We start from the raw sequence: 27,854 nt of genomic DNA, 5'->3' as shown, positions 1-27,854 counted from the left end.
CCAATGGGCATCTTCGCTTACTCGCAAGTGGTCAATAGCCAGGTGCAAAAGGCGAATTTCAAACGCTGCAACCACGGCCAACCTTTTAATTTCGAACGCTGCAACCACGGCCAACCTTTTACTTTCTGGCAATACACAGGCATTGACGGGATGATATCATTTCTAGACTGAGCACTGAGATGTAGTTAGCTGTGTTTCGTCTTATCTCTTTGATTTGCCCTCGCTGGGCTGGATGAATCCCTAGCCGGAATTAAGATTGCCGGAAGAAATATCAACAACCTCAGATATGCAGAGGACACAACCTTGATGGCAGAAAGTGAGGAGGAATTAAAGAACCTTTTAATGAGGGTGAAAGAGGAGAGCGCAAAATAGGGTCTGAAGCTCAACATCAAAAAAACAAAGATCATGGCCACTGGTCCCATCACCTCCTGGCAAATAGAAGGGGAAGAAATGGAGGCAGTGAGAGATTTTACTTTATTGGGCTCCATGATCACTGCAGACGGTGACAGCAGTCACAAAATTAAAAGATGCCTGCTTCTTGGGAGAAAAGCAATGACAAACCTAGACAGCATCTTAAAAAGCAGAGACATCACCTTGCCAACAAAGGTCCGTATAGTAAAAGCTATGGTTTCCCCAGTAGTGATGTATGGAAGTGAGAGCTGGACCATAAAGAAGGCTGATTGCCAAAGAATTTATGCTTTCGAATTATGGTGCTGGAGGAGACTCTTGAGAGTCCCATGGACTGCAAGAAGATCAAACCTATCCATTCTGAAGGAAATCAGCCCTGAGTGCTCCCTGGAAGGACAGATCCTGAAGCTGAGGCTCCAATACTTTGGCCACCTCATGAGAAGAGAAGACTCCCTGGTAAAAACCCTGATGTTGGGAAAGATGGAGGGCACAAGGAGAAGGGGACGACAGAGGATGAGATGGTTGGACAGTGTTCTCGAAGCTACCAACTTGAGTTTGACCAAACTGCGGGAGGCAGTGGAAGACGGGAGTGCCTGGCGTGCTCTGGTCCATGGGGTCACAAAGAGTCGGACACAACTAAACGACTAAACAACAACAAATAACAATGGTACTTATTCAAAGATTGGTTTGTCATGGTTTTAAGCGGCTTATTGTGCTGTGCCCTGGGACCACATGTGATGGGGGGGGGGCAGAAGGATGAGTAGGAAAGCCTTTCTATGGTGGGAGGCATTCGGCTAGGGTAGAAGGATTGATTCTAAAGGGCTCCCATTCAGTTCTATGGGGCAAGGTAAGCAAGTTGCGATAAATGTCTAGTTGAACAGTAGAGAGACCACCCGACACTTGCGTGTTACTGAAAAGAAGAAGCTATTCTTAAAAAGAAAGGCAAACTTGATTTGTTTGTTGCTTTGAGCTACCTATTAGCCCTGAAACTGCCCCCCCCAAGCATTCCTACAGACCCCATGTTCATAGTATCTGTCTACCCCAAGTGCTTGCTAATGAAACAAGCGCTACTTGTAGTTTTGAGGTGGAACAAGTTAATCGCGGCGGTTATTAAAGCTATTGACCTGCTTTAAAGAAGAGAAGACATCATGCCTGGGTGGCAAGAATCAAAACTTCGTTGATCGCTGCTGGATTCACATATTCAAATTTACAGAACCTTATTAAGAGCAGGCAGCGCGCTAATGTTGTGGATCTAGCCCAGAATAATTCACTCGCTGCTTCTACAGTTCCTTCTCTCTTTCCCCCTGCCCCCTCTGACTTGTCAAGTTCTGCTCCCGGAGAAGAGTGACAGGTGGCAATCTCACCGTTAGGTGGCCTTCATGATGATCTGGGAAATGTATGAATAAATACTCCGTGGCCACCAGCTGCATTATGGAATCTCCCAAGAATTCCATTCTCTGATTGTGGCCCCTGAAACAGAAAGAGGAAGAAATCAATAAAGTTGATAAGATAGAAAAACAAGCCTTTCCTCGTTATAGAACTACATGTGCGTTGGGCTCGCTTTGGCGGCACGTAAGCTAAAATTGGAACGATTTAGCATGGCTCCTGCCCAAGGCATTGAAGGAGGAGTGGGGTTTTTTTGTCGAGTATATGGGAAACAATTGTGTACAGTTGAAAACGCTGGCAGTGTTAAAGTATAATTGACAGTATAATAAGTACTGAAGATAGGAGAATAGAACTAGATGGATGTATCAAAATATGCAGGAATGGTGAGAAAGTGAAATGAACGTTGGAAGAGGAGGGAAGTCAATAAATGTATGGTAAAATAAAAAATGTTTAATTTGTGATATAAAATTTGAAAATGTCAAAATATTATATATTTTAATATATAATATATATAATATATAAAAGTATACATAATAATTATATTACATTTAATAATGTCAACATAATAATATTATAATATTACAGTCATACCTTGGAAGTCGAATGGAATCCCTTCCGGAAGTCTGCTTGACTTCCAAAACATTCGGAAACCAAGGCGCAGCTTCTGATTGGCTGCAGGAAGCTCCTGGAGCCAATCGGAAGCCACAGAAGCAGCACCAGAAGTTTGGGTTCCAAAGAACGTTCACAAACCAGAACACTCACTTCTGGGTTTGCGGCATTCGGGAGCCAAAACGTTCAACTTGCAAGGCGTTCAGGATCCAAGGTATGACTGTACACTTATAATATAATTATCTATAAAAAGAACCCTTTGTCACCCCCCTAAAAAAAGCACTAAACAGGCAAGTCATTTCAAATAGGTTTCAAATATTTCTACAATATTTTTGTCCTCATAGATCACCATTCCTATCGCCCAACATGACTTGTGAGGGTCTCGTGGTGGTTTCCCTCGCATTTATTAGAAGAGTTTGGATTTGATATCCCGCTTTATCATTACCCAAAGGAGTCCAAAGCGGCTAACATTCTCCTTTCCCTTCCTTCCCCACAACAAACACTCTGTGAGGTGAGTGGGGCTGAGAGACTTCAGAGAAACGTGACTGGCCCAAGGTCACCCAGCAGCTGCATGTGGAGGAGCGGGGAAGCGAACCTGGTCCCCCAGATTACGAATCTACCGCTCTTAACCACTACACCACACCTTCCTGTCTCCACAAGAACTGGAGTTTCCCCACTTAAGGAAGCCACCCCCAACTCATAGGGGTGACAAGGGTGAAGACTTGAGGGAAGAGGGAAAACGGACCATTTTTGTTGGCACAGCCCCTTCCTCGGCAGTTGGACTGCCTCATTCTGCACCGGCTGGTGCTTCTGGGCAGCGTGTTACAGTGATCCAGTCATGAGGTTGGTCTACCATGATCAGGCGATCCCTATCCAGGAGCATCCACAGCTGGCAAACTGGACAAAGCTGCCTGTTCAGAAAAGAACGCCTGAGATCCATTTTAAAACCACCAGCAAACTTTTCAACGCATTCTCCAGGCCCATTTTACAGTTTAATTTTCCGCATTTTAATTTTTGCCGGTTGCTGTAACTGTTCTCTCTGTTTCATACACCGTATTTATTCAGGTGCAATGCGCACCGGGGGGGGGGGGGGAATTACGCCACAGAAATTAGAGCGCGCATGAGACTTGATGGCGCCAGTCAATACTTTTCTGGGGTTTCAAGGTTTTGAAAATTGAGGTGTGCCTTAAGATTTGATGGTGCATTAGATTTGTGTAAATACGGTACGTTCTAAAATGAAATAATCATAAACTTTACTGGCGGTGGGGGGGGGGGAAGAAACGCCCAACAAACTCACAGGGTTAGGTGGTTAAATCCGACAGTTCTCAAAGTGAAAGCCCGTGCCAGAAGCCGAACGTGAGTGAAAATTACTCCGATGGCTTCCTCAAACTCGGTCAATTTCTGGAGCACAGGAGATGTCTCAATCAGCTGTCGGTCAGTATTGGACTCTTGCAGCTGTAAAGAAATATGAACAGCGTGAACTTAGAAGAAAGATTTAAGGCCCAATTTAGGAAGCTGAAGCTGACAAAATAATGAACACTGTGATTTTTACTTTGCATATTACTGAGGAGACATGGGGCCGAAACACAACAAAGCAGATTTTCAGTGGCTACTGAACAGTACCTTAATAAAGCCTGGACCACAATTTTATTTTTTAACAGGTTGAAAGGCAGAAGATAATTCTGAAGCAAAAAGATCAACGTCACTAGGGCCTGTGAGCTCTCTGGCCTTTCCTGCATACAGTCAACAATGTTATTTTTTATTAGCTTTTCTCAGTGGATTGATTACACCTTTTGCTATTTTAGTGATTTTTTTTATTTTTAAAAACTGGCCCTATTCATATTTTCTGTTGTCCCACTGTCCTGACAGCAATTGTATGCTGAGGATTAGATTAGCAGGAGATAAACATAAATAATAATTTTTTAAAGAATAACTCTTCGTTCAAATGTTTCTTTTATATACAGTCGTACCTTAGATCTTGAATGCCTTGGCTCCCGAAACCCGGAAGTGAGTGTTCTGGTTTTCAAACAATTTTTGGAAGCTGAACATCCGAGCTTCCTACAGCCAATCAGAAGCTACACTTTGGTTTCCGAATGTTTAGGAAGTTGTGTATAGCAAGTAACTTCAGTATTTCACTATCAACTCCTCCCCCTTCTTTCTCTAATTTAGTATTTTCAAATTAAATTATTTCAGTGAGAAGCTAGCAGGAACGCTTGCTAAATACAATGCTCATACTTTGGGGTTTTGCAGGAGCATAATTAACATTTTTGTCCCTGTTTGCTGAGAAGTAGCTTTTCTATGGGCAGATCCCGAATACAGAGAATTCTTTCAGCCATCATTTAGATTGAGTTTTCGCAACGGGAAAAGGTAGAGGATTTCAACTTCTTTGTGGCCCTTTCACAACACTGATAAAGTCATATGTGGACCACCTGCACAGGTAGTTTTGAATGGTGGGATTTCAGCATGAATCACTTATGGTACATGTTCATGCCACTCGTTCTCAGAAAAATACTGAAAGTACTATCTGTTTCTAATACTATTTGGAGTTAGAGGAAGAGAGACCACTGCCAGTGCTTACAAATTTCCTGGTGATCTCCATAATGTATGTGAAGGGGTCTGAGGCGTTCAAAAAATATAAAAAATACAAATACCATATGCATTTATTATTTAATGGTGTTGTTAAATTTGAGATGATGTCACCCTTGCCATTATGCTCAATGAATAGGCATTCTTCCCAGGAAGCTTACTGTCCAAAGCAAGGATGACTTCAAACTAGGAATCCCTGTGGATCATTCACTACTAGGGCTGCTGTCCAGGGAGAGAACTGGATCCCAGGTTCACCTGGGAGAGTGACTCCACATCCCAGAACAGTCCTGTTGCTGAGAGGAATCAGGAAGTAAGAGGCCAACCACGTAATGCTACAAAGCTCCCATTTTTGTTGCACTCTTCCACTTGGGGAGATTTCCTAGCAAGGAAGACGGTCTGGTTATTTCCCCACCTTTTGCCACCAGACTATAAATCTGCCACTCACCTGTCCTGTGTCTGCCACCCACCTGCCAAATTACTGCCTGCCTGTTGCCTGAGGTACTCTGAAGTCCCTGCCCCCGCCCCTGAGCCCGAGCTCTCGACAGTTATTAGCCACAAAAGAAATTCACAAAGGCCATGTGCCTGCTAGCCGTTCAGAGATGTCAGCACAGCTGAATGCCGCTAAAAAGGCATCCTTGGGAACGGGGGGGGGGGAGAAAGAAGAAGAAAAGCACTCTGAAATTCCTTACGGAAAAGGGAGACACTTACTTGGAGAGGGTGCAGCGGATAATTAAGCCATACTTCCCGCAGGTCCTGCAAACATCGAGAGACGCTTTTAAAGCTCACGGGAGCCGTTTAACAAATTCCACATTGCTAAATAAAATGTCATTCTGCGAAGTACTGAAATGGGCTCAGATGCTGACTCTGCTTTTTTATTTGCGATTTCAATAGTGCCGGCAAGCTAATTTTTTTGAAAGCGGGCACTCTCTGCTTAAACTGCCTGTGGCGCATCCATTTAGTGCATATCCATTAGGTGGAAGGAGAAAACGAACACACACACAATTCTTGAACTATGTAACAGGTTACCTTCTCCCCCCCTCACCTCCCCCCCCCCTTTGCTTAAAAGTTTAGTAAAAAGGATAAGAACCCCGGCCTGAAAGGGACATCTTACATCTGAAAGGGAGGGGAAACCTCAGCACAAACCCAAAGATACACAAACCACATAATACAGTAGGATTCTATTATACTCAAAGGCAGATGCATGCACAAAACCAATTACATCTTAACACTTATGTTTCAGGGCTGGGATGCAGGCAGCTGAGTCAGTGAACAGCAGAAGCTGTGAGGCCTGGCAGGATCAGAGCCAGGATAGAGCAGTGGTGAATTTTTTTTAGTTGTTTAGTCGTGTCCAACTCTTCGTGACCCCATGGACCAGAGCACTCCAGGCACTCCTGTCTTCCACTGCCTCCCGCAGTTTGGTCAAACTCATGTTAGTAGCTTCGAGAACACAAATTTCGAGAACAAAATTGTTAGGGGGCGCCAAATTTCAACACCCGGTGCTGCCTCAATACAGCTGTGCGCTTCCGACACTGGATCTGCTGAAAACATCTTCTGCGTGTGAACCAGGAAGTGACCTCTCCAGGCAACTGAACAACTCGTATTTTCTTATATTTGTGCCTGCAATCTCTTGGGTGGCGCATGCGTGTTTTGTCCATTTCCCTCCCTCCCATCCCCTGGGCTCGGGCAACCCATGCTACACCACTGGGGTAGATGAGAAGAACTGCATGTATGTGTTGAGGAAGCTCAGGAAGGCCGACTAGCTGAAGAGTCTTGCCTCAGCTGATCCTTCTCCTTCTCCATGCCTTTTGCTTTTCACTTACAATCACTGTCACCTCCTCGACTTCCCCCACTCCTAGACACTTTCCTACTCCAAATGACCTTTAAGGTCCTTCACAGTTTGGGACCAGAATACTTCCCCCATTCAAGTATATCTATTTGGAATTGTAGATCTTCTCTGGAACCCTTTCTCTGAGCATTCCCACTGAGTTAGGGGAGGGCAGGGCCTTTTTCAGTGTTGGCTCCCCAGCTGTGGAATGCCTTCCCTAGAGACGCTCACCTTGAGCCTGCCTTGGTGTCATTCAGGTGCCACACAAAGGCCTTTTTATTTTCCCATGCCCTTTAGTCTGTTTATAGCCTCTGCAACATGGGTTCCTATGCTGTATTTATGTTGTTTTTACTGTCGCTGAATATTAAATAGCTTTATTTCTGGTTCTGATGCCACCCACCCCCGGTGATAACTCCATTATAGGGTGGCATTTAAATACTCTTCAGGGTTTTCCAAACTTGGCTTCCCAGCTGTTTTGGGACTACAACTCCCACCATCCCTGGGAGCTAAGGATGATGGGAATTGTAGTCTGACAGCAGCTGGAGACTCGAGTTCAGGAAACCCTGCTCTAACCAATTGAACGCATGACTGAATGGGTGTTTGCTGAGGCAAGCGGGGGAAAGAAGGATTGTAAAAGAAAAGCAGCGTGGGGGGGGGGGAGAAGGGACCATAGCTGTCAAGTGTCCCTTATTTGAAGGGCCAGTCCCTTATTCCAGCACCATGTCCCGCTGCTGTCCCTTATTGATGGATGTCCCTTAAATGATGTCCCTTAAATTTCAAAGGAAGCAGCTCCTCTCCCTCCCTCCCTGCCGGCCAGGGAGGAGGGAGGCTCCAACTATGTTGCTTGGCTGTGTTTCTCACCCAATAAGAAGTCTAAGAACGACTGGGGGGTGGAGCTTGCATGCCTTGTGTGTGGCTAGTTAATGCAAGCTGAGGGGTTTTTTGAATGCTGGACGCCATTTTGTTGCACATGGTGCTGCAAACTTTGCAGTGCAAAGCCAGGCCGGGGAGCCATCTTAAGTTGAGGCTGCATAGGCCTTGTGGTGCATGTGATTCAGACTCTAATCAGTTGAACCTCTGGTTACAAAGTTGGTTGGACAGTGTTCTCGAAGCTACCAGCATGAGTTTGACCAGATTGCAGGAGGACAGGAAGACTGGAGTGCCTGGAACAGGTGAGGCTGCAGATCCCTTATTTTCAAGGCTGCTGGTCCCTTATTTTCAAATCTGTAAGTTGACAGCTATGGAAGGGACAAACACTCCCTGCGCTGCTTCTGAAAACCACCCTGCGCATCCCTGTTTTGCAGCAGAGCACACTTAATGACAATAAAAAAAATTAATGTCGCTGCTATATAAAGCCAGGACGTTCTGAAAAGCAGGAAGCCTTTCCATTTTCCTTTGAAACACTCCCTTTAATGAACCACAGCATAACTCAAATTGATTCTGTAAGCAAGAGACGTGTCGGAAGGCGGAACGAGGCTATGGATAAAGTCATACCTTGCCGTTGAAAAGCAAGCGTCCAAAGAGCTGCTTGGCTTCCTCCAGGCTTCCCTCCAAGTAAACCGCCCCTGCGTGACAAAATTTGCCGTAAGATGCGCATTAACATTCAAGAGTTTGCCCGGAAACGCAAGCTGTGAGCCTGAGCCAGAAAGAAAAAAAATGCCTAGATGTTCTGGTGCGAGCAGGGGGACAGAATGAGATTATAATTATTATTTCTTGAATTTATATACCGCCCTATACCCAGAGGTATAGAGAGAGGATTTTTTCCCCACTGCTGGCTTGAGCCTTGTCTATAGTCACCATACAAACCCTGACAGAATTACCCCCAATGGATTACCCCTCAAAAGAAAAAAAGGTTCTTCATACCTGCTGCAAAGGGAATATTTAAACAGCTCAAAAAATAACGAAAGACTAACCATTTTTAGCCGATCCTCTCTATCTCATCTCCATCTGCTGTTCCCTCTATCTCACCTCCCTACTAAGAAAAACCGTCCCCCTTAAGGAACAAAGGGATTTAGACTGACCCACACACACACACAAGAACGTACAGTGGTACCTCGGGTTAAGTACTTAATTCGTTCCAGAGGTCTGTTCTTAACCTGAAACTGTTCTTAACCTGAAGCACCACTTTAGCTAATGCGGCCTCCTGCTGCCGCCGCGCGATTTGTGTTCTCATCCTGAAGCAAAGTTCTTAACCTGAGGAACTATTTCTGGGTTAGCGGAGCCTGTAACCTGAAGCGTCTGTTTCCTGAAGCGTCTGTAACCCGAGGTACCACTGTACTTGAGTGCCACTTCCTAATTATTCAGTCCTGGTTTGTGAAAGTCTGCTGCTTTGCAACGACCCCTACAAATGCCAAATGAAACCCAAGCTTCCCTTTGCTATGCTTGGGGCCGACACTCCACCACACCCCACGTAGCATGATGGTAAAGGTAAAGGGACCCCTGACCATTAGGTCCAGTTGTGGCCAACTCTGGGGTTGCAGCGCTCATCTTGCTTTACTGGCCGAGGGAGCCAGCGTACAGCTTCCAGGTCATGTGGCCAGCATGACTAAGCCGCTTCTGGCGAACCAGAGCAGCACATGGAAATGCCGTTTACCTTCCCGCCGGAGTGGTACCTATTTATCTACTTGCACTTGGACGTGTTTTCGAACTGCTAGGTTGGCAGGAGCAGGGACCGAGCAACGGGAGCTCACCCCGTCACGGAGATTCAAACCGCTGACCTTCTGATCAGCAAGTCCTAGGCTCATGATGCATACAGATGACCAAAATTAAAATGAAAAAACCACACACACACACACACACACAGACACAATGCCCTGGCTTCCCTTTGCCAAATAAATGGCAGCTAGCTCCTAGGAGAGACAGCCCTGCCCTTCCTTGTCCCAAAAGTGCTGGAATCAAACCCCTCTCCCCCCGTCCCGTTTATTTTTGTAAATGCTGAACATCAAAACGTGTGTGAGAAGCGAAGCAGAGTTGGAAAGCACAGCTTCCCCCACCCACAACCCCCTTATCTTGATCTGACGAAACGCAATACAGCCCAAGGCAGAACCCAAAGAGCTAGAATCTATTTTCCAAGGCAAGGCAAAATGCATAAGGATGAGATTCAGGCGGTTCTGTTCTGCGTCATCCCATCGCTTGCGAGTTTTCTTTCTTTTCCCACCCCTCTTTCTCCTCGTCTCCCTTTTCCGCCAATTCCCTCTATCTCGTCTCCCTGCTGACTACCCGTCCCCTTGAGGAACAAAGGGATTTAGACTGATATTACCGTTGCTGGTACCTTTCCCAGGGAAATCAGAGGCTCACTATGTCAGGTTCCTATTGGAAGACCGGACAAACACTAGAACATTAGCAGCGGCAAAGTTTTTATCGGTGGTTGCAAGAACCAATGATCCCTATCTTTATGTCTGAACAAAATGCTTGTTTAACCTGGAGGTAGGCTGTCTGAATTGTGCATTGCTTTGTAACGATTTGTTGGGTCTCTGGACCGTAATAAAGATTGATTGATTGATTGATTTAGACTAACAAGAGGTCCATAGAGCATCGAACTAGGAGGCCAAGACCAGAAGACGAGGACAGAGTGGATCCAGCTGCCGCTGCCATTATTACTTGCAAGGGCAAGATGTTATGGGGACAGCCTCTTCCAAGACAGAGTGGGGGTACAGCAGCAGGCGCGGGGATAGCTGATGGGGTGCCCTCTGGACGTCATTGGGCTACAACTCTCATGATACCTGACCATGGGGCTACCTTGGTTGGGGCTGATGGGAACCTACCCAGACCCTGAGATCATCTTCTGAGGCCCTTCTTGTGCCTCCTCCTTGAGAGGTCCAGAAGAGGGTGGCAACATGAGACAGGGCCTTCTCTGCAGTGGCTCCCCGCCTGTGGAATGCTCTCCCCAGGGAAGTTCGCCTGGCGCCTTCATTATACACCTTTAGGTGCCAGGCAAAAACGTTCCTCTTCAACCAGGCCTTTGGTTGAGTTGGTTGACATCCTATGTGGCTTTTTTGAGGGGGGAGCATTATCGGGTTGTTGTTTTTATTGTGATTGCGCATTTTGCAGTTTTACAGCTTGATTTTATTCTGTGAACCGCCCTGAGACCTCCAGGTATAGGGCGGTATATAAACTCAATGAATAAATATAAAATTTAAAAATCGGACACCTACTTGGAGAACACCATCATAGCTGTCATCATCAGACACAACGAGGCCCTTTAGGAAGGCAGCAAGCCAAAGTATCATTTATCAATTGTCATTTGAAATAGACAATAATAAGAGTACATCCATTTGTAAAAAAAAATATATACAACGGGATAGACAGGAAGTCCAAAGTGTTGGTACACTTTTTGGAATAGTTTTTTGTCCTTGTTTCTTTTCTTTGGCTTTGTATACATGCTGAAAATTATATTATAATAAGCCTTGTGATGTAATACGATAATGCTTACCGATGTAACATAAGAATGTTAATAAATAAATAAAACATATATATAATAAATATAAATTAGCATTCGTCATTTATCAATTAGCATTTCTCCACCCCACCCCATTCCCTTCATTATTCTGACTGCTTTCGAATCCCAGGGTGTTCGCGCCCCCCCCCCCTTTCCACTATTTTAGGAGTAATTAATCCATTCTGTTTCTCCTTTCCTTTGTTGGTGACCAGGGTCCTCCCATTTCTCGACAACGCTGCAATGCTAATCTACCTCCCCCTTCTTGTGTGGCAGTCTTTCCTTCCTTGCACTTTATTAAACCATCGCCGTGCAGTTAATAAAGCTGTCGTACTTAATGATTTTGCTATCTCTGATCGTTTTTCTTGTTTTGCTCTTATTGAAACATGGATTTCCCCATTAGATGATGCTACTCCTGTGGTTCCTTCATCCAATTCCTTCTTCATTTCCCCACTCGGTTTAACCAATTGGTTTTCAGCAGCGGATGTGATAGGGTTTTCATTTCTCCCCTCCCATTTGTCTGTTTCTTCTATACTTGTACTTTTCTTTGTTTTTTTTTTTAAATGGCACAATTCGGCTTCCCCCCTTTCAATCTCCACTCTTTTTTCTCGTCTGCTGCCGACTCTCTTTCTCTAATCGTCAATACCTTTGATTCTCGCTGAATTACAGAATTGTGGAATTGGAAGGGACCCCATAGGTCATCTAGCCCAACCCGCTGCAGTGGAGAAATCTCAACTAGATCATAATGACACACGCTACCCCACCCCTCCTTCAAAAACTCCAAGGAAGGGAAGCCCACCATCTCTCTCTCTCGCAGGAGTCTGTTCCACTGCTGAACACTTGCCATCAGAAAGTTCTTCCTGATGTTTAGTCCGAATCTCCCTTATTGCAACTTGAAGCCATAGCTGTCAACTTACAGATTTGAAAATAAGGGACCAGCAGCCAAAATAAGGGATTTTCAGAGCACAGGTCTGTTCAACTTCTGAGCCCCTCCGAGCCAAAGGCAGAAAGCCCAGCCAGCAGCCAAACGAAGCCTCAAGGAAAACCACCGTCATCTCTCCGCTGGGAAGCGCTGAGCAAAGGCGAGTCCCCAGGCAACGCAGCCGATTTGATCAGCACAAGGCATGCAAGCTCCACCCCCCAGTCGTTCTTAGACTTCTTATTGGGTGAGCAACGCAGCCAAGCAACACAGTTGGAGCCTCCCTCCTCCCTGGCTGGCAGGGAGGGAGGGAGAGGAGCTGCTTCCTTTGAAACCTGGGAAATTTAAGGGACATCATCAATAAGGGACAGCAGCGGGACATGGCGCTGGGATAAGGGACTGTCCCGCCAAATAAGGGACGCTTGACAGATATGCTTGAAGCCATTGGTTCGAGTCCTACCCTCCGGAGCAGGAGAAAGCAACCTTGCTCCATCCTCCACGTGACAGCCCTTTAGATATTTGAAGATGGCTATCACTCCCTACAGGGACGCAGGTGGCGCTGTGGGTTAAAGCCTCAGTGCCTAGGACTTGCCGATCGAAAGGTCGGCGGTTCGAATCCCTGCGGCGGGGTGCGCTCCCGCTACTCGGTCCCAGCGCCTGCCAACCTAGCAGTTCGAAAGCACCTCCGGGTGCAAGTAGATAAATAGGGACCGCTTACCAGCGGGAAGGTAAACGGCGTTTTCGTGTGCGGCTCTGGCTCGCCAGATGCAGCTTTGTCACGCTGGCCACGTGACCCGGAAGTGTCTCTGGACAGCGCTGGCCCCTGGCCTCTTAAGTGAGATGGGCGCACAACCCCAGAGTCTGGCAAGACTGGCCCGTACGGGCAGGGGTACCTTTACCTTTACCTTTATCACTCCCTACTGAAAGTTCGATTTCCTTTTTTCTTTCTTTCTTTCTGCTGGCGTTCCAGAAGATTTTGTCCTCAACTCCCAGCTATGTATTTACTTCTGTCGGACTCCCTTAATCGTTCCTTTAGTGTTCCTTCTTCAAGCCGGTAGCCTACAACTGTATTTTTCCACTCCCAGCTTCTCTTTCCCAGTTTAAGATCTCTGCCTGCCTTTCAGCTGTTTCTTAATGAACGATGCCTGCTCCTTTTCTGAAACTGAATTCATTTAAAACTGAATTTTTGATTCATCCTTTGAGTTCTGGCTCTCATCTTTCCTCTTTATTGGTTCTGTCTCTATTTCTCCTGAAGAAGTATGCACTGGAGGGTTCTTTTCGACTGATCTTTCTTGTCTTTTTGCTAGAGGTAATTCTCACTGGTCCCAACATTTAAGCATCTCCCAGCATTCCTTTATTTCCATTGCTACTACAAATACCTTGCTTACTTCTCTTACCAGAAAACACTTGGTCATCCTTTCTCTTAACTTTGGCCACTCTCATTTATTTTAAATCCTGCAGCTCCTTTGCTTTTTACCAAGGGTTTTCATCACCTTCCTGGTCTAGCCCATAGCTGTCAACTGTCCCTTATTTGGCAGGAAAGTCCCTTATCCCAGCGCTGTGTCCCACTGCTGTCCCTTATTGATGATGTCCCTTAAATTTCCCGGGTTTCAAAGGAAGCAGCTCCTCTCCCTCCCTCCCTGCCGGCCAGGGAGGAGGGAGGCTCCAACTGTGTTGCTTGGCTGTGTTACTCACCCAATAAGGAGTCTAAGAACGACTGGGGGGTGGAGCTTGCATGCCTTGTGCAGATCAAATCGGCCGCGTTGCCTGGGGACTCGCCTTTGCTCAGCACTTCCCAGCGGAGAGGTGACGGTGGTTTTCCTTGCTGCATCCCCTTTGCTGGGTTGCTGCGCTGTGGGAACCACTGCTTGAGGCTTCATTTGGCTGCTGGCTGGGCTTTCTGCCTTTGGCTCAGAGGGGCTCAGAAGTTGAACATACCTGTGCTCTGAAAATCCCTTATTTTGGCTGCTGATCCCTTATTTTCAAATCTGTAAGTTGACAGCTATGGTCTAGCCTAGGGCCTATAGGGAAATGGAAGCCAATTTAAACTTCTTTTCATGGATGTTTCCATGTACGGCTCCGTCTCATCTTCCTGCTTCTTGTTCCTCTATAGTCTTCCTTGTTCTTTATGTTCTAAAGGCACTTTACTCCTCATCAAACCCAAAATCTCAGCAGTTTCTCCTCACCTACGCTGTTTTTCTCGTTATTCCAGATTGCTGCAACGCCATCCCTCTTGTTGCTAGAACATCTCCATCAGATGTCATTTTTTAAATAGCTTTTTGAGTCAGGCGTGCTAACCTCTGGTCTTTATCCATTAGTTAATCCCCTCCCCTGTCACAGTTTCCCTTCCTATTATGTTCCTCCTTCTATAATGTCCAAGAGACTGCAAGCCGGCAGACAGGGCCTACTTAATTCCTTATACCGAACAGCACTTAGCTTTAAAACCAGTTTGGAAGCCATTCCATTACTGCTATTCAGAATAACAAGAGCTTAAACAGAGGTCAGCAGAGCCCAAATCCAAATAAACATGCATTGGGCTTGTAACCTTAAATCCCACCAGCATAATTTAGTTTAATTTTGTTCAGTTTAGCTCATAAATGCTTTGATGACCTAGTATTTGTACTAAGTCAGAAGTCAGATGCAATTCCTCACAGTAGGAACCGGAGAACTGACTTGATGGATCACACCACATCATACTGGTCCATATTCTGTCTCAGGTTGGACTTTCTTTCCTGGCTTCATAAACCACAATTTATGTAGCTGGGAATGAGCACCATGGCTGATTGCTCCTCCTTCATCTCCTCCCTTCTCTTTTCCAAGACGGGCACTGACTTCAACATTTCCAAGACCATATAACACCAGTCCTGAAAGACCTACATTGGCTCCCAGTACATTTCTGAGCACAATTCAAAGTGTTGGTGCTGACCCTTAAAGCCCTAAACCATGGGTAGGCAAACTAAGGCCTGGGGGCCGGATCTGGCCCAATCGCCCACAGACGGTCTGGGAATCAGAGTGTTTTTATATGAGTAGAATGTGCCCTTTTATTTAAAATGCATCTCTGGGTTATTTGTGGGGCTTCCCCCCCCAAATATAGCATAGCCCCCCACAAGATCTGAGGGACATTGGATCAGCCACTCAAAAAATGTGCCTCAAAGGCCCAGTGTACCTGAAGGAGCAGCTCCACCCCCATTGTTCAGCCTGGACACCGAGGTCCAGCTCTGACGGCCTTCTAGCGGTTCCCTCACTGCTAGAAGTGAGGTAACAGGGAACCAGGCAGAGGGCCTTCTTGGTAGTGGCGCCCGCCCTGTGAAATGCCCTCTCATCAGATGTCAAGGAAATAAACAACTATCTGACTTTTAGAAGACATCTGAAGGCAGCCCTGTTTAGGGAAGTTTTTAATGTTTGATATTTTATCGTGCTTTCAATATTCTGTTGGGAGCCATCCACAGCGGCTGGGGAAACCCAGCCAGATGGGCGGGGTATAATTAATAAATTATTATATTATTATTATTATTCATCCCTGGGATGTATTAAGGCTCTGTTACGTCCAAACTGGGAAACTGGCTTAATGTCAGTCAACAAACTAGGCTGATAAGACGTTATCTGATTCTGTTGCACGAAGTGAGAAGCACTTCGCCTCAATGCTCATTCCTGGCTTCATAAACTGTGGCTTGTTTGAACCGGACTTCAGAGTCCAAGAGAAGGAAGTCGCAGATCCTGGTAACCACACAAACAGAGCACGAAGATGACATCCTGTCTGTTAAGTTTGTCCCAAGAATCTGATATTCATTTTGCTACAACGTCGAAGAGCCACTTGCGGACCTATTTCCAAAGCAGAAATTCTTACATATATGGGGAATTAACGCTGGACAAAACACACAATTATCATGACAAAAGCCGCCGCGCAGGTATCTCACCTATCAACGCTTCAAAGCAGTTGGCCATTGCATGACGCAGATCTGATTCTCGACAAAGATCGGGCCCGTGAGCATAAAGCATAAATCGATCCAGCTCCAGCTTCTACAAAAGACCAAGACAGTTTCTGTAAGATGAAAGAGGCCCCAAACTACAGACCAAAGACACTGTGGAGAAACACATGGAACATGCACTGTTAGGGATATGTAAACGTTAGGGCATCTTCGGACAACTTGTTTAGTGTTGAAGGTCAAATTGGAAACACACAATGGGCTGGAGAGCCAAAGCTAACTGGCCAATTTACTTGCACCTAATTATTATAATTTGCATGACATTTTGATGAATGTAGTAGATACCAAATTATAGTTGATGGAAATGTTGCATTAATCCCACAGTACTCACACTCTGTAGAATGAAATCCTCAGCACTGAAAATTAAGCCCAGCCTTTTAAAATGTCTTTAGCAGTGTTAGAAACTGAGATATGAAAGCTAGGAGCTAAAGGGCACCTTAAACAGGGGTTAAGAGCACAACAACGAAATGTCTAGGCGCACTTTTTTAATAACAAGAATACGAAGCTGAAAATGAACCAACTGCAGCTAAAATATTATGTTCATTTTTCACATGGTCTAGTCCTTCCCCTGCCCACTCCCCTAATATTCTTAAGAGGGTCCCTTCTCCTGCCTTCGGAGAGTAGCTGGAAGTAGGGAGGCAGAAAAAGGTCCTCCTTTCCTTCCACTCTGCAGTTTTAATCTGAAATTTTAGGCGCAGTCCTGCGCCCAGAGCTCAGAAGCCGCTCACATCGATGAAATTCCCTGTTGCAAAATGGGCCTGGAACAATGGGAGTTTCAAACGTTGGTCTTTAGAAAAGGATACAGAAATTGGAAGTTTAAATGTATTTCATATAAACGTATTTTGAAGTTGCCTCCCGGGTTCGGATGTTAACCCTATGCAGATATTCTCTAAGCGGGTAGAGAATCAGGATCACACCATTCTGCCCCAATCACACTCCCAGCATTCCCACCCTGTTCCCAGACCTTCCCAATACCCATACTTTGGATGCTACGTACAACAGAATCCAGTATCCCATAGCCCAGTATCTACATCACTATTTGCACATCCACCAATGTATGTTTGTTTGTTTGTTTGTTTGTTTGTTTGTTTGTTATTAATTGAATTTTCATACCACCCTATACCCAGAGGTCTCAGGGCAGTTCACAGAACAAATTTTTATGGGTAAGAATTGCACATATCATGGGTGGCTCTGTGGGTTAAACCACAGAGCCTATGTCTTGCCGATCAGAAGGTTGGCGGTTTGAATCCCCGCGACGGGGTGAGCTCCTGTTGCTCAGTCCCTGCTCCTGCCAACCTAGCAGTTCGCAAGCACATCAAAGTGCAAATAGATAAATAGGTACCACTCCAGCGGGAAGGAAAACGGCATTTCTGTGCGTTGCTCTGGTTCACCAGAAGTGGCTTAGTCATGCTCGCCGCATGACCCGGAAGCTGTACCCCGGCTCCCTTGGCCAATAAAGTAAGATGAGTGCCGCAACTGCAGAGTCATCCGCGACTGGACCTAATGGTCAGGGGTCCCTTTACCTTTACCTATACTATGTTAGTCCTATTGAATGTAGACCCACTGAAATTAATGGACATGACTGATTCAGGTTCATTAACATCAGCCGGTGTAGTCTGAGTGAAGATTAGTTAAATACAACCCATGCACATATTTGAAGCTGAGCTGACATGAGTCTTTTTCCTGGTCCTCTGTCAACACTGAATGTCTGTGAAGGACTTTAGAAAGCTTTGAAATAAAAATCCTTTCACTTATCCGAAAAAGAAAAGAAAGTAAAGATCTTTTCCCAAGTTATTTTTTATAGCTTTGCTCTCACAGGCCATTTCAGTTGGGATGGGTCACGTTTAACTTCAGAACAGTCAAATCTATGTTGGTCTATTTCAGTGCCAAGGCACGCATTTAGAAAACAACACACTGCTTCCATAGCGATTTGGCACTAGAAAGAATTTGCATTCAACTGTTATTGAGTTTAAACTATGACCCCTTTTTTAATTTTAAAAAAAACTGTATTTTTTCAGTAAAGTTCCATTTATAGTGAATTTTACCACAGCAATTCAGATCTGAGTCACTGAAAGAAAACAAGAGGTACATCCATATAAAAAGTCTGAAGAAAATGCATCCACAGAACTACCCAAACTGTATAGAAATTTATTCATATATGTGACTACACCGGCAAGAAAGTTATTTGCCCATAAACGGAAAGAAGAAGTCCCGACAAAAGAAGAATGGATACCAAAACTTATGGAATATGCAGAAATGGCGAAACGTACCGGAAAAATCAAGACAACATTTTTTGTATCAAGGAAGGGAAATGGTCTATTGAAAATTTACAAACAAACTGTAAACAGATAAGAACATTGACAGGATTATTGTAATAAAAGTGTACACATTTAAAGGAGATGGATAAACGATTCAATTCGACTCATTTGTAATAGGCAGGAAATATAAAAAAATAAATTTAAGGAACCACAGGAAGAGGGGGAAGGAAGTCAAGTTTCGAAAAGTTAAAGTGACTATCGGAATGTGTAAAATTGAAAATCATAAATGAAAAATTAAAAAGGAGCAGGAAACACGTCCAGGCTTAGTGCAGACTGGCTGCTTATAAAAAGCACTGTGTCCCTGGAATGAAATGGATTTGCACACCATGGTTATGAAGAAAACAGCCTTGGGGGGAAGCCAGGGCTTGCAGTGATAGGGATGTAATGTGAAACCGTGTGTGATATTCCTTGCAGGGCTGCAGGGTTTTCTCAGTCCTCTGCAGGCCGAGAGATGTTCTTTCGACCTAAAATGCCCAGCTCACCATCAGGAAACATACAGGTCAGCTTTCCCTGCTCTGCAACCTCAGACTGTCCTCATTATCTTTCTTTGGCATGTCCTATGTTCTCCCCCTCTCCATTTTTTGTTTTGTTTTCCCCCAAAAAATTTTTAATTAATTTTCCAAATTTATAACAAACATAAAAGAAAACATTACAATATAAAAAGAAAAAACAAACAAACATTTATCCTCACTATTAAAACCCCAATTTTGTTATCATTGTTAGATGACTTCCTTGAATCCCCCTAGCTGAGTTTCCATATAGCTCATTGTAGCAGTTTTCCAATACTACTTTCAAATAAAATTAACTTAATTGATTAACATCTGTCTTTCTTTTCAAATTATCTTCTATCCATAATGTTATACAATTTAAAACATTTAACTCCTAGGCCAATTTGGTACTTACAAATAGTTCTACTTATACTTATTTTAGACATTGTGATATACAATGGTACCTCGGGTTAAGTACTTAATTAGTTCTGGAGGTCCGTTCTTAACCTGAAACTGTTCTTAACCTGAAGCACCACTTTAGCTAATGGGGCCTCCCGCTGCCACTGCTGCACGATTTCTGTTCTTATCCTGAAGCAAAGTTCTTAACCTGAAGCACTATTTCTGTGTTAGCAGAGTCTGTAACCTGAAGCGTGTGTAACCTGAAGCGTATGTAACCCGAAGTACCACTGTATTATCTTAGAGTATTTAGCTAAATAGTCCTTAAATTTCTTCCATTCTTCTTGGTACTCTTCCTCTTTCTGTTCGCGGATTCTTCCAGTCAGGTCAGCCAGCTCCAAAAAGTCCATCTTCTTCATCTGCCATTCCTCCACTGTTGGTATTTATTGTAATTTCCAGTTTTTGGCTAACAAAATTCTTGCTGCAGTTGTGGCATACGGAAAGAGTCTAACACCTTTCTTGGGCAATTCCAAACCCCACCCCACTCTTTGCTGTCTCTGTGGCTACTAACTCCTCTCTCCACGACTCTGTTCTTTGATGCCTGCAATCCCTCAGTACACCTGGGCCAGCGTTAGAAACCGAGAAAGCTAGGAGCTAAAGGCACCTTTAAAGCGAGGTTATAGGTGCAACCATGGAATGTCCAGGCGTGCTTTGTTAATAGCAAGAATAAAGGTAAAGGTAAAGGGACCCCTGACCATTAGGTCCAGTCGTGACCGACTCTGGGGTTGCGGCGCCCATCTCGCTATATTGGCCGAGGGAGCCGGTGTACAGCTTCCGAGTCATGTGGCCAGCATGACTAAGCCGCTTCTGGCGAATCAGAGCAGCGCACGGAAACGCCGTTTACCTTCCCACTGGAGCGGTACCTATTTATCTACTTGCACTTTGACATGCTTTTGAACTGCAAGGTTGGCAGGAGCAGGGACCGGATAATGGGAGCTCACCCTGTCGTGTGGATTCGAACCGCTGACCTTCTGTTCGGCAAGTCCTAGGCTCTGTGGTTTAACCCACAGCGCCACCCGCGTCCCTTAATAGCAAGAATACAAAGCTGAAAATGAAGGAACTGCAGCTAAAATATTATGTTCCTTTTTCACATGGTCTAAGTCTTTCCCCTGCCCCCCTCCCTGTAATATTCTTCAAAAGGTCTCTTCTCCAGCCTTCGGAGAATGGCTGGAAATGAGGAGGCAGAAAAAGGGCCTCCTTTCCTTCCACTCTGCAGTTTTAATCTGAAATCTTAGGTGCAGGACCGCACCCAGAGATCAGAAACCGCTCACACTCATGAAACTCCCAGTTGCAAAATGCGCCAGGAACAATGGGAGTTTCGAACACTGACCCAGACCTGATTCCAAACTGCGGGTGCGAGGAATGTTGGGAAACAGACCGTCTCTTCGGCCTCATCACACCGTGGTTTGGTCCTGGGAAATGAGAGGGAACCTCGCTCGAAAACGGAGCAAGGAAGGAAGGAGAGGCTCGTTCAGATTTAAAAACCACTGTTTGTGGGGAGCCAGTGAGAAGGAGAAGGAAGGAGCGAGCTTAGTTAGAATAATGTCGCCGGAGTGCAGGTTTTTGTTTTGCTTTAACTCCTGAAGAAGAAGAAACAGAATATGCACCACAATGGAGGAATAAGGAAAATAGGGAAATAAGCAAAATCTAAACAACGCCCTATTGTGTCTGTAAATTGTCCCTAATGATTTTATTTCCCTCTGCCCTAACAACACGCAGCAAATTCAAGCATATGCCTCTGAGCACAAGAGAAAGAGAGAGGGAGGAAGAGAGAGAGAGAGAGAGAGAGAGAGAGAGAGAGAGACCCCGTTTGGTTTGTTACGCCACAGCTCCACCTAGCTTTTCCGACATGTGAATGTCCTCACATCAAGTCATCTGCTAATCTCCTTCAAGTCTTAAAATCAGAGGCGTTATGTAATGCATGCTAATTCTGGGGTGGAAATACATTCCAGAGTTATTAGACTTCCCCTTTTAATGCATTCATTCGGCTTGGCAGAAAGCCGCTGAGGAGTTTTCAAAGCAAGGTGGGTTGAAGAAGAAGGGACAAACCCCAGTTTGTTTCCGGGGCGCATCAGAAAAATCAGTTCTCTACCCGTGGAGACTTTGACTGACCAATCTCTCCTTTATTTCCCCATCCATTCCCCCAGATTTGAAAAACAGCAACAAATCCTGAAGGAGACATTTGTTGAAACACCTGTACACTGTATGCAGCATAAATACATTCGCCTACTTAGTTTATTACAGATGGAAGCTAAGGATCTCAGGGAATCATCCGTGTTCAGAATTATGTGTGTTTCATGTTTAATTTAAGATTTCTGCCAATCCCACAGCCCATGAGAGGCCAATCCAGAGGCCATGTAATATATTGGACCTTTCCTCTCCATAGCTTCACGCACAGAGTGGCAAAATAAGAGAATTATTTTCCGTGCCACCATGGAAGGAATGGAAGCTGGGTTATCAAGTCCAACTCACAAACAAGGTTTTCCCTTTCCACATTCTGAATCAACCTTGAGTGGCTTTGAGAAAGTACTTCAAACGAGCCAGAAAGATGGACCCACAAATTCTAGAAAAAGCCAAGAAGATATCTGTGCCTTCTCTTTGCAGGGCTAAAGCAACAAACAAGAGGCAAATGAAGAAGAAGAAGAAGAAGAAGAAGAAGAGGAAGAAGAAGAAGAGGAGGAGGAGGAGGAGGAGGAAGAAGAGGAAGAGGAAGAGGAAGAGGAAGAGGAAGAAGAAGAAGAAGAAGAAGACGACGACTACGAAGATGACTCTCTGGACTGCAAAAGCAATTCATTAAGGTGTGCCACTTCGGACCACAAGACCAAATCCTGAATTTGGGGGACGCTTCTGCCTCGAGAGCTTTTTGTAGCTGAATTGGGGGGGTATAAATCCAAAAGGGAAAGATAAAAAGAGATGACCAGACCATGAGGAAACGTAAACCTGCCTGCTTTATATTCATGGCTCGAGAGACGTCCAGAGAATGATGGCCTAAACGTGAAGCTTGGGTGGGCATCGTTGGGGTGAAGAACAACAAAGTGTGAGTAATTGGACAATTAAAATGGAAGGAGAGGGACTTTTGAGGTCCCCAAGAAATAAAAGGGAGGGGAATCCATGAACTATGCATCTTTGGAGCATTAAGTGGCACTGGTTAAAGGAAAGTAAATTGAAAGATCAATTGGAAGCCCTTGGGGCAGTAACTAAGTCACTGCTATGTTTTCAGGCGCATCTAGCACATCTGTAAATCTTTCAGTAGTTTTAAATACGAGGCAGGCTCTGCTTTATGGCTGCGTTCAGAAGCAGCGCTGGCAAGGAACAATTTTTAAGTATACAGTGGTACCTCGGGTTAAGAACTTAATTCGTTCTGGAGGTCCGTTCTTAACCTGAAACTGTTCTTAACCTGAAGCACCACTTTAGCTAATGGGGCCTCCTGCTGCTGCCACACCGCCGGAGCACGATTTCTATTCTCATCCTGAAGCAAAGTTCTTAACCTGAGGTACTATTTCTGGGTTAGTGGAGTCTGTAACCTGAAGCGTCTGTAACCTGAAGCGTCTGTAACCCATGTATATTCCGAAGCATAGTCGTCTCCCACTGAAAGTTCCTAATTAAACTCCTAATTTAAGTACCTTTTTAAAAAAAGAAAAGAAAAGAAAACATCTAAAGCATATTGGTCACCACCCAGACAGATCCTTGTAGTACATTGCAAGGCCTCAGAAGCACAAAGCGGCGTTTTCTGCCCCCAACCCAAATTATGGCCCCTCATTTGGAGGCTGCTTCTCAAAATATCTTGACTCCAAGGTGAACCCAGCTGGGTCCTGTTTCTAATAAGATATAAAACTCTTCTGCCTACAAGGAGATTGCAGTGCGGTCCAAGGAAAAACACAAGTGTGGATCGCCCACCTTCACTTAATGAATCCATCTGGGCAATTCAAAGCCAATTCAAACTGTGAAAAAAATAATTGTTAAGTTACCTTGGCCAGCATGGCAAGATGTTGGTTCTGAACGATGGCAGTGCGGTATGTGGCTAAGCCCCCTTCCTCTAGACTTGGAAACAGGTAGTATAAATGAACACTGGAAAGAAAGGAGAAAAGGCACATCAAAAGCCGTAAATCTCTCGACAGCAGAGACACTCAACAGGTTATTTCAGCAGCTGCCTCTCCCCGCAAGAAACCATCATTGTCTGCTCTTATGCACGAGGCAAAAACGTTCTCATGAACCTAGGCGTTTGGTTCTTAATATGGCATAGGAGCGGGGGAAGCTTTGGTCCTCCAGTTGTTACTGAACTACAACTCCCATCAGCTCCCGCAAGCAAGGGTGATAGGCAGGGAATGTGGGCTTTATAGTTCAGGAACATCTGAAAGGCAAAAGGTTCTCCACATCTGATGTAGAGGATACTTACCGTACTTTTCCGTGTATAAGACGAGGGTTGGTTTTTTTACTATAAAATAAGGTTTAAAAACCGGGGGTGTCTTATACATGGGTAGTGGGTGGGGTGACGGGTGATTTGTTGGGTTAGTGAATTACTGCATCCCTAAAAAAGCTGCACAACTCTGGGTCATTTTCTTAAATTGGAGTCCCCCAAAATAGTCAGCGTCTTATACACAGGGGCGTGTTATACACGGAAAAGTACGGTAAGTTATTGGTCATATTGGTCATGTTTAGGGCAGACTCAGCAAAATTAAGAGACATGATTCATTTAGCTTCATTAACTTCAACAGGTCTACTCTGAGTAAGGTGTAGTTGAATACAAAGCTAGGCCGACGGCCTCCTTTTTGTGTTCATCCTTTAAGTTGGTTATCTTGGCCGCATTTCCGTGGAAGCAAGGCAGCAAGTTTCACCGGAAAGCAAGTTCCGTTGAGTTCATCCTAGATTTAGTAAAGGTAAAGGTACCCCTGCCCGTACGGGCCAGTCTTGACAGACTCTGGGGTTGTGCGCCCATCTCACTTAAGAGGCCAGGGGCCAGCGCTGTCCGGAGACACTTCCGGGTCACGTGGCCAGCGTGACATCGCTGCTCTGGCGAGCCAGAGCCGCACACGGAAACACCGTTTACCTTCCCGCTGGTAAGCGGTCCCTATTTATCTACTTGCACCCGGAGGTGCTTTCGAACTGCTAGGTTGGCAGGCGCTGGGACCGAGCAGCAGGAGCGCACCCCGCCGCAGGGATTCGAACCGCCGACCTTTCGATCGGCAAGTCCTAGGCGCTGAGGCTTTAACCCACAGCGCCACCTGCGTCCCCATCCTAGATTTACCCAGAAGTAAATCCAACTAAGTACAACGAGGCTTCCTCCTAGGTAAATGTGCAAAGGATTGCAGCTGGATGGCGCAATCCTATACAGGCCCCACTAACTTCAACAAGGCAGACTACCTCTTTTGTGCAAACTCACACAAAGATCGAGGCGTTTTGGCTGCCAAAACTGCCCCTACGAAGAAAGTTCTATGCTCACAGTGCCAATTTTCGAGCCTCAGAAAGATTACGTGTAAAAATGCACTGCGGAGGTTTACGTAAATAGAAGTACTCAGAGAGCTTGTTTTTGAGCATTAAATAAATCTGTCCTCCTTCAGCCCCTGCTATTTTCAGAGATAAAAGCCCACATACGGTTTTATGCAAACCAAACAATGCAAAAAGCCGCTCATCTCAAAGTAGTTGTTGGAAGGCACCGATGGCATTTTTCTTTTCTTCTTCTGTAACATCTTAACACTTTTGGAGCCTCTCTCTACATAAGTAGACCACTTTTCCCATTACAAACGGACACACCTGAGATCTGAAAATGAGCTTCAAATCTCCCACCCTGGAGTTTTGGGTCCTCCCTGCTGTCACAAATGACACTTACCAAGGAAATGGTTGCTGTTTTCACTAGGCTATAAAAAGTCAATTTTACATTATTTTTCTCGGGGGTTTTTTGTTTCTTTCTGAGAAGAGCCTATGCAGGAAAAATGAAAGCCACCTTCCATTAACCGGGAATATGTTAGTGATTTATTCCAAATACATGAGCACGAAACTGCAAACTACTGGAAGGCAAAACGCCAAGTGCGCCATTATGAAGTCGGGATTAATGAGTAATAACCCCACAGTTGGGAGAGAGAACTGGGTGGGGGGGGGGGGATTCAAAGTTTATTTGCAAACACACTTTTTGCTTGAGATTATAGCCGGAAAGATGAAGGAGCACCGTGACAGGAAGATGACACGTTCCAAAATGATGTATTCCTTTTATTTGCCGGCTATAAACTTTGAAGTGTTTGGTCCTAGACTAGCTATTCTCCAGAGCTGTTATGAGCAACTCTCAATTACATCTGACAGGACACAGTCATCAGCTTTTCATCTCAGAGTATTACACTTTAGGCCCTCGGCTTGGAATGAAACTTCAAATGAAGACACGAGGCAGGGGATACGGACTTGGCAGACCGTAGACCTTTTGCATCTACAGTGGAACCTTTCAGGGCTGTTGACAAACTAGAGAGCAAAAGGTACCAGTTGATGACAGAGTATCTAGAATTGGATCTGGGTTCAATTCTGAGCTTAAAGGTAAAGGGACCCCTGACCAATAGGTCCAGTCGTGACCGACTCTGGGGTTGCGGCGCTCATCTTGCTTTACTAGCTGAGGGAACCGGCGTACAGCTTCGGGGCCATGTGGCCAGCATGACTAAGCCACTTCTGGCGAAACCAGAGCAGCGCATGGCAACACCGTTTACCTTCCCGCCAGAGCGGTACCTATTTATCTACTTGCACTTTGACGTGCTTTCAAACTGCTAGGTTGGCAGGAGCAGGGACCAAGCAACGGGAGCTCACCCCATCGCGGGGATTCGAACCACCAACCTTCTGATCGGCAAGTCCTAGGCTCTGTGGTTTAACCCACAGCGCCCGCGTCCCAATTCTGAGCTTAGTCCTAAGCAAACTGAGATACAGACAGGAACGTGCTTGAAGCATTTTAAGCGCTATCTAAATTACTTCTTGTTTCTTTTTTTTTTTAAAAAAAAGACTTTTGTGTGGCCTATTTGAACAACAACAAAGCCAATAAATTTGTTTAAGAAAGAAAAAAAGAAAAAAGACTTGATTCTCTAAGGGCCTCTCTTCCACATCTGTAAAGCAGGAATGACGCCAATTTAGCTTGCAAGAAAAGAGGGAGATGGAAGAATTACAGATTTCGTCATGTTTAGCACACTGGAAGCGACACATAAATGTCTACTTTTGATTTATTTATTTTTAAAGCAGCAGAGGTCTTCGGTGTTTCAGAACAAAAATAAATAAATGACATCCGAGTTTTAATTGGCAGAATACCCTTTCAACTGCATGATAGCCCAAAACAAATCAGGATATTTTTAAATGTTTTATTTTAATGAGCAAGGTATGATTTTATAGCAGAAGGTGCATTAGGAGTGAACCCAATACTCACCTAGTTAAAAATTCAACCACGGCATCTCCCAAAAATTCCAAGCGCTCGTTGTGGTTGATCCTGCAAACAGACAAATGCAGGGATCGTTACACGTGACCCCTACGCATATGAGTAATTAGTGATGGATAAACAACAGCCGGCCAATTCCTTGGGGCGATAAAGCAAAAAAAAGTTAGGCTCCCACTGCTTTTGGTCTTCAACACACCATCCTCCCTTGCCCAACAGTGGATATTTGGGTTTCTTCTGAGTGGCACAAAAAAACCGCAGGCAGCCAGAAAGGTAATAAGGCTGATCGCAATGTTGTGTCAACTTATTAACCAAAGGAAAAGATAATGATGTGCAATGGCATGCTGAGACCAGCTTCCACGTGCCCTGCCATCACCCTGGATGATTTAAAGAGAAGCCTCCTCCTAGGCCATCTACAGGATTTTGGCACAGTGCCATGCAAGAAGAAAAAGAAAGCCTCTTGCACGGAGTTCAAAATCCTCTGTTTGGTACAGCATCGCGGCCCCTCCTGCTCTTTTCCTGCACGCTCTTTTGACACTGGCACGGAAAGAGGCTTGCCGGGAGCGCTTGGGCATTTGTCGGAAAGCAGGTATGCTGAGTGTGTTTTTCAGGCTAGAAAGAAATCACTAACAAACAGCAAATTCCAGGTGGTTACTGCAATGAGGCGAAAGGTGCAGAGGCCACAAATAGGTTTACTGGGAGCAGTTCCAACTATTGCTGGAAATGCAGGGTTTCCCCTAACTGAAAGCTGGGGAAACCCAGCAAGATGGGTGGAGTATAATTATAATTATTATTATTATTATTATTATTATTATTATTATTATTATTAGTTCTGTTCTGATCCCGCTTACTGCAATGGATCAGCGAGCTCGTAATTGCAACAACTCTGGGGTTGCGGCGCTCATCTCGCTTTCAGGCCAAGGGAGCCAGCGTTTGTCCAGACAGCTTTCTGGGTCATGTGGCCAGCAGGACTAAACCGCTTCGGCGCAATGGAACACCGTGACGGAAACCAGAGCAAACGGAAACGTCGTTTACCTTCCCGCCG

General features: G+C 45.1%; 1 protein-coding gene across 2 annotated transcripts in view; it reads right to left on the bottom strand.

Annotated features, from left to right (window-relative positions):
* DROSHA (drosha ribonuclease III) overlaps positions 1-27,854 on the bottom strand; it is a 92,043-nt gene that overhangs the window by 20,308 nt on the left and 43,881 nt on the right. For both annotated transcript variants that reach the window (XM_083747147.1, XM_083747148.1), the window contains exons 20-26: positions 26,804-26,863; positions 23,385-23,484; positions 16,086-16,188; positions 8,309-8,379; positions 5,698-5,742; positions 3,701-3,858; positions 1,773-1,878 (exon numbers count right to left, since the gene is read on the bottom strand). In XM_083747147.1, the coding sequence (XP_083603273.1) occupies positions 1,773-1,878; positions 3,701-3,858; positions 5,698-5,742; positions 8,309-8,379; positions 16,086-16,188; positions 23,385-23,484; positions 26,804-26,863 (643 nt within the window). The remainder of the gene's footprint in view (positions 1-1,772; positions 1,879-3,700; positions 3,859-5,697; positions 5,743-8,308; positions 8,380-16,085; positions 16,189-23,384; positions 23,485-26,803; positions 26,864-27,854) is intronic.

The sequence above is a fragment of the Podarcis gaigeae genome, assembly GCF_964106915.1.
Source record: "Podarcis gaigeae genome assembly, chromosome: 7".
NCBI classification, from domain to species: domain Eukaryota; kingdom Metazoa; phylum Chordata; class Lepidosauria; order Squamata; family Lacertidae; genus Podarcis; species Podarcis gaigeae.
Note: the sequence above shows the minus strand (reverse complement) of the source record. Positions and strands in the feature narration are given on the sequence as shown.